This window comes from Oreochromis niloticus, linkage group LG7 (assembly GCF_001858045.2).
Source record: "Oreochromis niloticus isolate F11D_XX linkage group LG7, O_niloticus_UMD_NMBU, whole genome shotgun sequence".
Taxonomy (NCBI): Eukaryota; Metazoa; Chordata; class Actinopteri; order Cichliformes; family Cichlidae; genus Oreochromis; species Oreochromis niloticus.
The window spans coordinates 54,605,745-54,618,898 of NC_031972.2; the positions used below are offsets into that span (position 1 = coordinate 54,605,745).

Genomic DNA, 13,154 nt, shown 5'->3' on the forward strand with positions numbered 1-13,154 from the left:
TTAAGATTTAAGTCTAGTAAAAGCAGAAGAAAATGCATGGAAGGATGGAAAATCTTCACACTGACTGATATTTGATCAGTGAACTTGTTAAAATTACATTTATGTTGTGTCAGCCTAACAGCTATGAAGCATAGGCCCAGCTTAAATAAAGACTGCAGTGCTTAGAGCTGTTGAGCATGGTAGTATTATGGTACACTCAAAGTTCTAAAAGAAAATCTCCATAACATATAATAAGTCCGGAAAATTTATCTTCTGGGACACATTTTTAACCAGATTACCAATGTGGAAAGTGTGACTTTCATGCTTTAAAAATGTTTTGTAACACATTTTTAACACAGTCCCTAATGTATTTTCTAGCACTAAATACAATAAAGTTTCGGGCGGTCACTTTTTGGTAAACACACACTAAATTGGTCATTAATTACACGTATATCATACAAATTAAACGAAAACGTATTTGTTTTTGGAATAATAAGTATGTGCCATGTTTCAGCATCTTTTTGTCAGGGGGTGTTTGTCTGTGCTGTTTCTGGCAAAAGCCCGGACAGTCCCAGCCGGTGGATCCGCGTATCGTCGCACAGCCGAACCTCCTCTGGAGAAGGTCTCTCTGTAGTTGCCGGTTAGCGTCATGTCGGGCGTTGTGGATACTAAATTGTACGACATCCTCGGAGTTTCGCCGTCTGCGTCTGAAAATGAACTTAAAAAGGTATGTAAATGCTACAGTGAAATTAATTTCTTGGAGTTAAAACAAAATTGAAAAAAAGAGGAAGAGAGGTCATCAGTGCAATTGTGGCCTAGAAACAAGCTAATGGATGTTTAGCTAGCTTAGCCAGTAAAATAAGCTGGATAACAGCGGGATACATCACTGGACTTTTAAACATAATTTAAGCGACACACTGGCATTGAATGATTACTTATAATTGTTTCTAAATACATGATAAGGATGAAGTTAGTCTCTTTGAAAACAGAGATAACACTGGTAAACACGAGTGTGATAGCTTGCCGGCTACTAATGCTAAATTCCAGCAAATAGTCCCCACCAACTCAGTAACGAAACAACACTCGCTAAATGAGTCACTTAGCTTAATATACTGCCAACCTCAGTGTAATACTTGATCATGCTTATCAGTATTGATGTTAGGCAACGCTATAAACAACCTGTGTGGTGGTCACAAGCTAACGTTTATGCCACCATTCGTGCAGCTACATTAGCCAACAGGCGTTATGCCCTTTAAAATCCATTCAAACATCAAGCAGATGCTAATGGCTCATATTTGACAACTGCTGCGTCCTCTGAAAAACCCGACATAACACAACTTATACAGCTTGTGTATTCATCTTATTCTTGTCTCGAAATAAAGACCTTGTATTTCCGTCTATCGGGATTCAAAATAACGCTGGCAAGTCAAAAGCTGTTAATATTTGGAAGCAGTGTTGTTGAGTTTCTGACATGTCACATGCAGCCATGATCTCGACTATGTCCTGATGTTTTAGACAGCAAGCTAATTGAAGCGTCTTGCTACAGGCACATGAGCTTATGTCTGTGACCCAGCTTTCTTCACGCTGATTATTTTTGGTTTGTTACAGGCCTACCGCAAATTGGCCAAAGAGTACCACCCTGACAAGAACCCTGAAGCTGGAGACAAGGTATGATGCATCAAAACAGTAGTGTTAGCAACAGCACCAAAGGATGCTCAGTTGATCAACAATTGGGCATGCAGAAATGTTGTCGCCTCCATTTATAATGATCACATAGCCCAGTGCTTTGAGGATTACTCCTAGGCACAGATCAGAGTACAAAATGTGACACAGACTTTCCACTAGAGAAGAATGCTTTTAAAAAATATATTTATTTCTCTATGACTCAAATCTTAAAGCCTCTTTTAAGTTCTTTGTGCTTTGTAAAAGGGAACTGTTGATGTGGTGCACTGAATTTATTTTCTTCATGCACCATTTCAACCTGTCTGATTGTGCTTTGTTCGTTTTCCAGTTTAAAGAGATAAGTTTTGCATATGAGGTATTGACAAACCCAGAAAAAAAGGAGCTTTATGACCGCTATGGAGAGCAAGGCCTACGGGAGGGAGGAGGAGGAGGACCTGGCATGGAGGATATCTTCTCTCATATTTTTGGTGGAGGACTGTTTGGGTTCATGGGGGGACAAGGAAGAGGACGGAATGGAGGCAGGAGGAGAGGAGATGATATGGTACACCCGCTGAAGTAAGTGTTGTTGTTTGATGGGTGCTTCAGTGGATGGTGCATATGTAATGCAGTATGTGTACTTACAACTCATGTTGTTACAGGGTTTCTCTTGAAGACTTGTACAATGGTAAAACCACAAAACTGCAGCTCAGTAAGAATGTGCTGTGTAGTGCCTGTAATGGGTGAGTTTCCTTTTTGTTAAAATTATATTGATTTGTAGTTTTAAGGCTGTCTGATGAATGATTTACAGTTGCTCTAAATGGATAATAATGCTCATACTTTACTGTTGGCTTCTAGTCAGGGTGGTAAGGCTGGAGCTGTGCAGAAGTGTGTAGCATGCAGAGGACGGGGCATGAGAATCATGATTAGACAGCTGGCTCCAGGAATGGTTCAGCAGATGCAGTCAGTCTGCACAGACTGCAATGGGGAGGGTAATGTATCCCCACACACCTGCAAACTGACATTAAAAACAAAGTTAATGTACAAACTGCAGCAAGACAGCTCTCTGAGGTCCTCTATTCTGTGTGTGTGGTTGTTGTCCAGGTGAAGTGATAAATGAAAAGGACCGCTGCAGAAAGTGTGAGGGTCATAAAGTCTGTAAGGAGACTAAGGTTCTTGAAGTTCACGTGGACAAAGGCATGAGACATGGACAGAAGATCACATTCACTGGAGAAGCTGACCAAGCACCAGGCATGGAACCAGGAGATATAGTTCTGGTGCTGCAAGAGAAAGAACATGAGGTACCCCTATTGATTACAAAACTGTTTTTAATAATAGAATAACTTAGATAATGAATAAAGTCTACATTTATTCAAGCGATTTGATGTAATGAACCTAAGCAGCAAACATGGGTTTTATATCTGAAATAGGATTTCCGCCGTGATGGCAGCGATCTTCACATGGTTCATCGTATCGGCCTGGTTGAGGCTCTGTGCGGCTTCCAGTTCACAGTCACACACCTCGACGGACGTCAGTTGCTTGTTAAATACCCACCTGGAAAGGTCATTGAGCCAGGTAAACATCTTCCATTTACTTTAATTTATTTTTTGTGCCATGACATTCCTTCTGTTTTGGTTGGACAGAAGGAAATTTATTGGATGAACACTTATGTTTTACTGCAAGTGTTGGTGCCAGCATTTATTTTTAGGGCAGCATAAAAGAGAGCATATAAACATCTAATGTGAACCAAATTGAAAACAAAATTAGATTGTTTTAACAAGTCACTTTGGTGTTGTAGAATTTCCTGGTAAATTCTCAAGGTTGTGGTATATAATTAACTGTCTTGTGAAAAAGCTGTCGTTGTTTCAGTTTCAGTTGAGAAACTGTTCTCAGTTGTTGAGAATACATATACTTTTTTGGGACATTTAAAACTTAATAATGTAAAATCTAACACTGTTTTTCAAAATAAACATCTAACTATGAGTTTGAGTGAAAACTCTGTGTGCTTATCATACATGCTAATACCAGACATGTATAGTGTAAGTCTCAAAATATCGATTGCATGACAATTTTGATAGCTTGCACCATAGTTTATATTACACAGATTATAAATTCCAGAATAAATATGGAAACCACAGGCTGTATATAAAAGATGGATGTAGCTTCCATGTCAGAAAAGTGGAAATACTGATGTATGGTATAACTAATTTTGTCTAATGGCCAGCAGGGGGCGACGTCACTTGTTTCCAAAAAGAAGTCTGTTTATATGGATGTCTCTTGGAAATCAACCAATTAGCGAAGTTAAACTATGAAATTTGTGATAAAATTGTTTTGTTTTGGGTTTTGTTTTGGTCTCTGTAGTTTCAAATTTTACTTTTAAACAATTATTATTTTCTAAATTTTTTAAATGTGAAAATATTGAACCCTGTCAGATTTGAAGAACCAAAAAGCACAGTATGGTTTAGGGCAAGCCTACCTTGTGGTTGACAAGTCCCTACAGTATACTGTGTCCCCTGGTTTCACTGTCGGATCAATCCCTCACTAGCACAGCAACTGTGATAACGCTCAGTGCGAGAGATGATGTCAGTGGATGATATCACTGTGGCTAGATCCATCTTATATTTAGACTCTGTTGGAGAGCTCATAGACCTCGCACTGTAGTGTACAATTGTTGTTGAATCTGTGTGCCGTTTCTTCTTTGTGTGTTTGTGGCAGGCTGCATTCGAGTGGTGAAAGGAGAGGGGATGCCTCAGTACAGAAATCCGTTTGAGAAGGGAGATCTTTACATTAAGTTTGATGTCCAGTTCCCTGAAAACAACTGGATTAACCCTGAAAAGCTGAATGTGAGTTACAATAGAGAAAACAAAAATCACGACTTGCAAAATGTTAGAGTGAATATGATGTCGTGATGGATGTTTGTCTTCTTTCAGGAACTCGAGTGCTTGCTGCCTGCCCGTGCCGAGACTCCCGTTATTGCAGCAGATGCCGAGGAAGTTGACCTAACAGATTTTGACAGGAGTCAAGGTTCAGGAAGCGGAGCCAGGAGAGAGGCCTACAATGATAGTTCTGACGAGGAAGGGGGTCATCATGGCCCAGGAGTGCAGTGCGCACACCAATAGAAAGACTACAGACTTGCACACACATAGAAGCATAAAAACACAAAAGCCCCATTGCTAACACCATTCAAGATTTGCGACTCATACATTTTCCTCCTCCCAAGACTCACATGAAAAAGAGATTAAAAAATAAATAAATAAATGAATGAATAAATATATATATATATATATATATATATATATATATATAATATATATATATATATATATATATATATATATATATATAATATATATATATATATACACATATATATATATATATATATATATATATATATACACACACAAAAATCCCCCCTTCGTTCAGCTCCATGGTGCCCATAAGACAGAGCGATCCTGGATGTGTTATGATCATTTTATGTTTATGAACAGTAGTGCTCTTCAAAGCCAGCAGCAGGAAGGTGGTCCCATTTTCAGAGGTTTATTGAATGAACATGATTTAGATCCCTTCGTTTTCATCCTAAATGTTTAGACTCGTCTTTCCCATAATGAAAGGTAATGTATAAAATTCAATTTTTGTTGACTGTCTTGTAAAAGATATAGTTTAAAATCTTTTACACACAAGCGCATGCTGGCGTTTTGCTAAAGAGCTTGCCCATGTAAAACTAGGGTCCAGACATTACGTAAACATCTGGCACCACAGGTGTTTCAATTTCTGTGTGTCACCACTATTAAAGTGCCCTGCTCCCATCAGCGCTAACCTGATTATACTTTAAAAGGAGACTTGTCATATTTTGAAAATGGGATTTGCTGGTTCTGTTCAGTTCCTAGCTGCCACACACACATATAAAAGGCCTGACTAAAGTACTTGCTTGCCAGGCACATTTGTTTTTTGTTTTTTGTTTTGTTTTTTTCTTATATGTAAGCTGTTTTTGTCTATGTAGGTGTGAATGATAAGCCCCTTGTCAGACATTCAGACAGAAATGACATTCATAAATCTTTAAAGTGAGAAAATTATGCCGTGCAGATGTATAGCACTTTTGTTAATGTTCCTTAATTGAAGACGAGTAAATTTTTGAATGTTTAGTTCTCTCCAATAGTGTAAAAAGGGGCAGGTTCTGTATTTGTACTGCATGGTGCTCCTTGGAGAGCTATACCCTGCCCCTAACATCCACCCAGGGACAAACATTTCTCTTCTGGATCAGGAAAACCACATCATATACAGATCTTCAAATTATAGTCGTTACTGATTCAAGACACATGCATATTCACAGTCTTGCCATTATTGAAGAGAGACGATCAACGTTCAGACATGAAGCCGACAAGTTCAGTCGATTAATGGAAACAATTGCATGTCTGAAGCGGGGGGTTAGTGTGTTTGAGACCTCTGAACTTGAAGTTTTGTGTTCATTTGAGTGGAGGTCAAACTTGTATACTACTTGTATGTGTGTAATGCAGTGGCTCAGTGTGTGGGAGCTGCTGTGGAATGTTCTGGCTTATTAGGGTGGTAGGTATTCCTGCTTTATATTGGACTGCAGTGTGAGTGGATATTATATAAAGTTAGAGAAGGAGAAAAAATTGTTTATTTGCTGAGAATCTTCCCCACATGGACAGTTTTATTCTACTCACCAGAACTGAGAAGTTCTCCTGGCTTGCAGGAAAACCACTGAGCCTGCACCAAACCCTATATGTTATACATATCTCCCTATTCTAGAGTTGTTAGCCAAACGTTTGTCCCTCAACATGTTATAAGAGTCCCACCCCCATATACCTGTAAATAAATACAGTCCTACTCCACAGGTGCATTCAGAGTCAACAGCAGTGTCTTTCTTTAGCCACAACTTTTTTTTCTTACATAATGGTAATAAATGTTATGTTCAGATGAAGAGAAGTTAATGGAGCCACTGTAGACTGTTATCACGCACCTCTGTGACTCATTGTGTATTTAATTTAGCCCACGGGATAGTCTGTACACAATTTAAGGAGGGTCATTGGTAAATTACATTATTGTTGATGCTTATGGTTGTCGAGATTATAATTAAACTGTACAATAAATGACTGCAAGTTCATTGATCTGTTCTGTTTTCATATGTACAACCTGTACTGGTTTCTGAGCATTCTGTATATTAAGTTGTGTTACAACCACAAACAAAAGGAAATACTGCTGATAGAAAATCTGCACCATTAAACCTAAACACATTAGACAATTGGTGCCTCAATATATTCAAAATAAGAAGAAAAGCGTACATTTGTTGATATTTTTGTGACTGTGTTGTGACTCAGTCTTCTGCATCCTCCGTGTTTCTGCTCTGGAGGGCAACTGGACCCAGGAGTTCTTTAAACCCTGTGGTATTTCTAAAGGATTAAAAAGTAATGTTGAAATAAATGCGGTCAATATTAATTTGGTGTTGACTGGCAGATTCAAGACGGTGCCATTTACCTATCTCTTTTAGACTGCATGACATAAGAGCGCTCTCTTCTAAGTTGCTCCAGACGCTCTTTCACAACAGTCTTCTGCTGGTTTTTGTCTTCCTAAAAAGTAGACCATATGATGATAAGATGGCATGCTAATTCTTTTTCTTTTTTTCTTTTTTTTTTAAAGTATACAGTTCCTCAATATGTAGTTACCAGTGGTAGATCTTGAGTGAGGTGCTTTATCCTGTCTGTGTGTTTCAGGCCAAGCAGGTCTTCCTCTGCCTTTCTGTTCTGTATGATTGACAGGCGCTCCTGAACCTGAAAGACATGCTAACAATGTAACATCAATTCTGCTTTCATTTCAGAGTCATAAGCATGCAGTGTCCCTCTCTACACCTTTGTCTCACCCTGAGCAGTTGCCTCTCTCTGTCTCTCTGTTGCCTTTGTTCAACTTTTCTTTGCATGTCCACTAGGTTGCGCATTGTCCTCTCTCTCTCCATTGCAGACACCGGTTCGCTCACTCGTTCTCTCTCCATCAGAGAAGGTTCCTTCTTTGCCTTACACTCTGACAGGCTGCAGTCTACCTGGAATATAGAAGTGGGAAAATAGCTGGTTGGATATTTTAAATGAGAACCGATCTAACCAGAATATATCAAGACTACTCTTACTGTTGCTTCTGGACAGTATTTCTGCTCCTTATAGCGATCAAGTTCAGGGTCTGTCATGTCCCACTGCTTGGACTCTGTTTCCACCTCAGTCACATCCCTGTCAGCATTAGTTATGTCCTTGCATGTCTCATAGCAGAGGTCGTCTGCATGTGGGTTAGCTTCAGAGGAATCAGCCATAGGGTGTGGCTGTGTGGCTTCCTTGCTCTCTGCCACCAAAGCATGTGTTTGTAAGCCACATTCAAATACAGCTTCTCCTTCCTTTGGTTGATTGTCTGTTTTTCTGTTACTGAAGGCCAGCTAATAAGAATTCAGAAAGTAAACACATGAGTTCAATGACAGTCACAGTGAATTATGGTCTGCACTCTTATGAGGTACCTCTTGTACTGTGCTGCACTGCTGGTTTGCAGACTGTGTGTCACAGTGATCTGGAGTACCAGACTGCAACACAGTGGGTTTTAGCTCTTCTCCATCTCTCTCTTGATTTGACACATCACATTGTGTGGGCCGTGCTTGCGTGTTCAGGCTTCTCGGACCATCCTGAATCTGTCCTGTACACCCATCTGCAGGCTCTTCTGCGCTGTCTGTGTCATCCTCTGGTGGTTTGCTCCAGGCAAGGGTGATTAAAGAGCCCTGTTTCTCACAGCTCTTGGGGTTCTTTAATTCACTGCCCTCTTCTTCCTCTTTGGCTCCTCCATCTGCAGCAAGACCCTCATGAGGATCTGACACACACAAGATCTCCAAGTAGGGCAGGTCCTCCATCACTGCTCCACAACCTGAGGGAGTTTAAAGCATATGATTCCCACAGTTTTAGGAATATGTTATTTTATTAGGATAATTAGTTCTTAAATGTTTTTAATACCTGAACAGACATCCTGTTTGTAAGTCCCATCCGCATTTTGGACTTCATTCACTACACTGTTGCTGCTTTTGCTTGAATCGACCGTCTCAGCTTCAGCTGATCCACCACTCATGTTTTGGACTTCTGCCTGTCCAGTGTAAGAGGACTGAACTATGATTTGCTTGCTGCTGCTGGTTTCAGTACAGTTTGGATAAAGATTTAACATAGAGCCTGAACTAAGGGGGGAATCTGAGATCAGGAGGTGGAGCAGGTTGCTAAAGCACTGAGCTTGAAATTCAGATTTATATTTATCCCGCAAAGCCTGGAGAAGCTGTGCATTCTAAACAAAGAGACAAGATGCAACACTATTAATCTTACTGCCTTTTGTAGGTTTTCTTGCTTTGTCTTGTATGTTGTGATTGCCTCGACTCACCTCATCCATCATCGCTTGCAGTAAAGCAGAAGCTTGGACCTCCTGAAGTTCTGTTAGATGGGTTAGAAGAAGCAGGGCGCAGTCTTCTAAGAGAAGTGGGGACCATTCTCTGTAGGCCTGCACTTTGGGCTGGGCCATTGGTTGTGGTTCAGGGTTTGTTTGCTGTAGAGGGCTCTGAGTACCACTGTGTGCCTGCAACCAAGCATGAATTTGATGCAGCCTTTTAATACAGCCATTCCTCAAAGAAACTTGATGATGATTGTCTGTTGAGGAAACAGGGAAGAAGATAATGAAGTGGAGAAATGATGCAAATCAAAAATAAGTAAATTCTAAGTAAATTCTGCTGGGAAAAATAAAACTATTTATTACCATATTTTGGAGGCACTGTGCATGCTGGTGCCTGCAAATCCTTTATTGAGATCCCGTGTATTAATGTGATAAGTTGCTTCCTCTCCTGCTCCTGAGTCAGCACCAGCAGCTGCAGCACTGACTGCTATAAGTGGACCAAAAATTTAGCTCTATTACTGATAAAAATAATGCTAACCCACTAAAAAAAGATCATGTATATAATCTGAGAGCAATATTATAACAGGAGTTTGCTGTCCACAGACAGATTTGTAATACCTGCTCTATTGTCTCAAAGTCATACTCTTTCTCTTGTGCTTTTCCATGTAGCCACAAGGAGGCCTGCTCTGCTCTACATGGACCGTTAACATGTGGCCTGAATGGACAGACAGTACACAAAGGACATGAGAACTTGATGATTGTGAATACAAACTGTTGTATACTCAGAGTGTTTTTTGGCTCACCATGTCTCCCAGGACTGGCGAGCAGCCAGAAGAGCCGTATAGGACATTTTCTCTCTCTGAGCTCTAACAGTTGCCAACCTGACGTACAGACACAACAGTTTCAGGCTCTCCCCATGGAGCCTGGAAGATAAAAGATTAATGAATCAACCCTTTCCCTCTCAGGGTTTCATGGTGGTATTTCCCCCCAAAAAACTTTCTTAAGTCAGACGTATGAAACTACTTGAAATAATTTACCTCTCAACCAGGACTGTAAGTGCATCATGTTCTTGTTGACAAAATTTGTGCAACTCATTCAGAAGAGAAATGGCAGACCAGGACTGCTCAGGACAGCTTCTAAAAGATGCACTCATACAGGCTCTGAAGGGAAATAAGCTTTACCATGGTGCTTTGGCTTAACATGAATCAAACTAAATGTTTTCCATCCTCAATACATAATACAGACATAATACAAAGATATGAATGCCATCTTAATGGTAGACCCTAAAGGGCCAGTACATATGGATGTAAGTGTGAATCGTCTGTCGTTTTTTGTTCTCCCTGCGCTGAACTTGTCCAAAGTGTATCCTGCCTGTTGGCCTATGCCACCTGAGATGGGATCTAGCCCTTTTTCAACCCTTTAGTTAAATAAGCAGTGAGGACAATTGATTGACCTACAAATTAACCCATCTGTTTTGATAAATCATTTTCTTTGCCGTTACATCTGCTATTTAACAAAATTATTTCTGCACATCCTTTTTAGTTTTTGGATAACACACTGAGTCCTTATATCCCCGACCAGTGGCAGTGTAACCAAGTTCACACACTCAAGCAAAGTAGCAAAAACATGATCTATGTGTGTTACTTGTACATCCTGAAAGCTCCTGGCAGCTCAGCTAAGCTGAGCATATCAACAGATGCCAAAGCTTCATCTACACGATCCTCCAACTGTTCTACTTCCTGATGCTGTTGCCATGGCAGCATCATCTCCCAGACGCTCTTAGCTGTGGATCGACAAAGAAGTAATGAAACAGAAACATGAAGCATCCAAATCAGACTCCATAATTGTGACTAAGGTGTACTTAGGTGACAGTTTAGAGGAACCTTTCCTTACTGTGGTGCTCCTGAAGCATTTCTGTATACAGCAATTGACTGACCACATCATACTTGACATCCACCAAGAGGAGGATGTCTGACAAGGAGACATGGCCCCACACCTGGCTTGTAATCCTTTGAATTTGGCTCTGCCATGTAGAGGGCAGTATGCTCCACACACCCTGTGATGCCAATCTTAGGAGAAACAGACACATTAACAACATAGCTATTGCAAGTAAGCACTTCACTATAATGGGGTGGTTTGTAATATTAGAAAACTGTATTTCTGAAATGCTCAGTTGCTCCTTAATACTCAGGTTAAGTAATATTGAATAACCTCTGAAAGATAAAACATCCTCCTTAGTAAAAAGCTGTGTTAACTGGCAATACAATTGTTGCTCACATCAGTACACCCAGTTAAGCTGCAGTCACCAACTTGTTTTCTACTTGCTTCAGCGACTTTCTTGTTGTGCTATATGTGACCCACAATTTAATATTATTCAATAATGCACAGATTTGCCACTTTTTCTTTAAGGTATTAAAGTAAAAGCAGCTACTAGTGTTGCTCCTTTTAGGTTCTTTAATCTTTGGCTTTTCACACATGCAACACAGTAATCTGGGTGATGAGAGTGGGTGATGTGGCTGTAAGTCTAACAACCGTTTACTATGTGGTTCATATATACACACACAATAAAATCAGTACATTTTGTAACACATTTTGTTATAAACTGAGTAACTTCTCACCCTCAATAAAAGATGCTCACCTAGCCCAGCACTGCCTGGCTGCTTTTTTGAGCCTTTTCACGCATGTCTTTTTCCCAGATAGCTCTTTCCCCCCTCCCCATCTTCTGAGCTGCGGAAAGCAAAATAGGGCAAATAATGAACTGCATTAATGCAGGAGAAAGTGTACAGTTCTGCAAGTACATACCTGTACCAACCTGCTTTATGGATCCTAAATCTGAGGTGTATGCCTTTTTCAAAGTATTAAAGTCTATGTTCTGGAGCAGGGAATCCATTGTGTGATGAAAAGCATTGGGATTTCCAGTATTTAGTAGCAGGAGGTCCCAGTACAGCTGAAGATAAGAGTATTTATAAGAGCAGTAGTAGTAATAATATTTTGATTATGGAGTTAAGATCAGATATTATCTTATAAAAGAAAAAAAAACGGTACCATTTCCTTCTTTTCCCTTTCCCTTTCCATTTCTAAGAGAACATCCAAAACATTTTCACCAATACAGGTCCAGCTACTGTCTCCTCCTGCAATCTGAAGCACAACCAGCCCCATTGTAGTTTTCTGTTACTATAACTTAGCATGTGATCACTGTAATAACATGTTTGTGTCTAATTATGTGTGAGCTGCTACCTTCCTCATAGCTGTATGTGCTTCAGTGATGTTGGAAGGAAAATGAAACACTTTGCTGTAAAGGAGACTCACATCCTCAGGGGTAAACTCTGCGCCAGCAGACATACCTAGAGACTGGTAAAGACCAGCAATGTAATCCTGAAGCAAAGCACAGGGTTGTAATTACATTTATTTTCAGTTCATTCAATTCAACCGTGTATATACAAGAGGAAAACAAATGCATTTCTCACACAGCCACAGCAAAGCATCCTACCTGCTCCATGTTTTCAGGTTGATAAATTATGCAGGATATTACTATGGTTACGGCAGTCCTCTGGGAAACAGCTGGATCAGCTTACCAGCAACAAAAAGTGACAGTGTATCTGTCAGACAGCGAAAGGTGATACATGACCATGTGATGCTTTACACCTGAGTGTAGTGCTCTGTAACATTTAACACGTAGTGAAAGTCTGTGGCTCCATGCCTTTTAGTGTTGTGTTGTCTTTATTTTAAAGTCTGTGGTGTCGAATGATTTGTTTACTTTATTTTTAAGGCATACAAAGTCCTAGTATGTGATTTAGGTTTCTGGTCTCTTCAAACACTGTATGGTGGATCAACTTTAAAAAAAAACAAAAAAACCCAAACCTTTTGGGTTTTATTAAGCCTTAAACTTAGGGGTGTGGGTGCTTTGATTGACAGGTATGCATTGCCTGGGTCTCACCTCTGCTTGCAGAAGTTTATGCTCCAGTTTTGTTGCGTGGAATTCTAGTATTTTATCTGTATAATACTGCTATTCTATTTGCATGACTATCAATAATTAAAAGGAATCTCCTTCCATGTGATGAACCCATATAGCTTATAGATCTTGTTTAACAAGCTTA

At 39.9% G+C, this 13,154-nt stretch overlaps 2 protein-coding genes across 2 annotated transcripts; one reads left to right on the forward strand and one right to left on the reverse strand.

The window, feature by feature from the left end:
- Positions 1–534: 534 nt before the first annotated feature.
- Positions 535–4,912, forward strand: dnaja2b (DnaJ heat shock protein family (Hsp40) member A2b). Its single transcript, XM_003440394.5, has 9 exons — positions 535–706; positions 1,588–1,647; positions 1,991–2,217; positions 2,301–2,381; positions 2,497–2,630; positions 2,743–2,939; positions 3,069–3,213; positions 4,354–4,481; positions 4,569–4,912. The coding sequence occupies exons 1-9, from the start codon at positions 629–631 to the stop codon at positions 4,755–4,757; spliced, it is 1,239 nt and encodes a 412-aa protein (XP_003440442.1). The 5' UTR covers positions 535–628; the 3' UTR covers positions 4,758–4,912.
- A 388-nt stretch (positions 4,913–5,300) lies between these two features.
- On the reverse strand, positions 5,301–12,981 carry LOC102078212 (uncharacterized). Its single transcript, XM_025909053.1, has 19 exons — positions 12,548–12,981; positions 12,295–12,432; positions 12,103–12,195; positions 11,870–12,004; positions 11,696–11,784; positions 10,951–11,126; positions 10,702–10,840; positions 10,095–10,217; positions 9,861–9,980; positions 9,676–9,772; positions 9,421–9,544; positions 9,052–9,314; positions 8,640–8,958; positions 8,156–8,553; positions 7,781–8,077; positions 7,520–7,696; positions 7,326–7,430; positions 7,138–7,229; positions 5,301–7,052 (listed from the first exon to the last, which is right to left on the reverse strand). The coding sequence occupies exons 1-19, from the start codon at positions 12,554–12,556 to the stop codon at positions 6,977–6,979; spliced, it is 2,970 nt and encodes a 989-aa protein (XP_025764838.1). The 5' UTR covers positions 12,557–12,981; the 3' UTR covers positions 5,301–6,976.
- Positions 12,982–13,154: the final 173 nt, after the last annotated feature.

What these genes read in the sequence shown, in the direction of transcription:
- dnaja2b (XM_003440394.5), top strand. Translation starts at nt 629, where the DNA reads ATGTCGGGCGTTGTGGATACTAAATTGTACGACATCCTCGGAGTTTCG. An exon ending in CTGTGTAGTGCCTGTAATGG is followed by an intron (nt 2,382 to 2,496) that starts GTGAGTTTCCTT and finishes GTTGGCTTCTAG; the next exon opens with TCAGGGTGGTAAGGCTGGAG. An exon ending in TGCAAGAGAAAGAACATGAG is followed by an intron (nt 2,940 to 3,068) that starts GTACCCCTATTG and finishes TATCTGAAATAG; the next exon opens with GATTTCCGCCGTGATGGCAG.
- LOC102078212 (XM_025909053.1), bottom strand. An exon ending in AATGCTTCAGGAGCACCACA is followed by an intron (nt 10,841 to 10,950) that starts GTAAGGAAAGGT and finishes GTCGATCCACAG; the next exon opens with CTAAGAGCGTCTGGGAGATG. An exon ending in GGAGCTTTCAGGATGTACAA is followed by an intron (nt 10,218 to 10,701) that starts GTAACACACATA and finishes ATTTCCCTTCAG; the next exon opens with AGCCTGTATGAGTGCATCTT.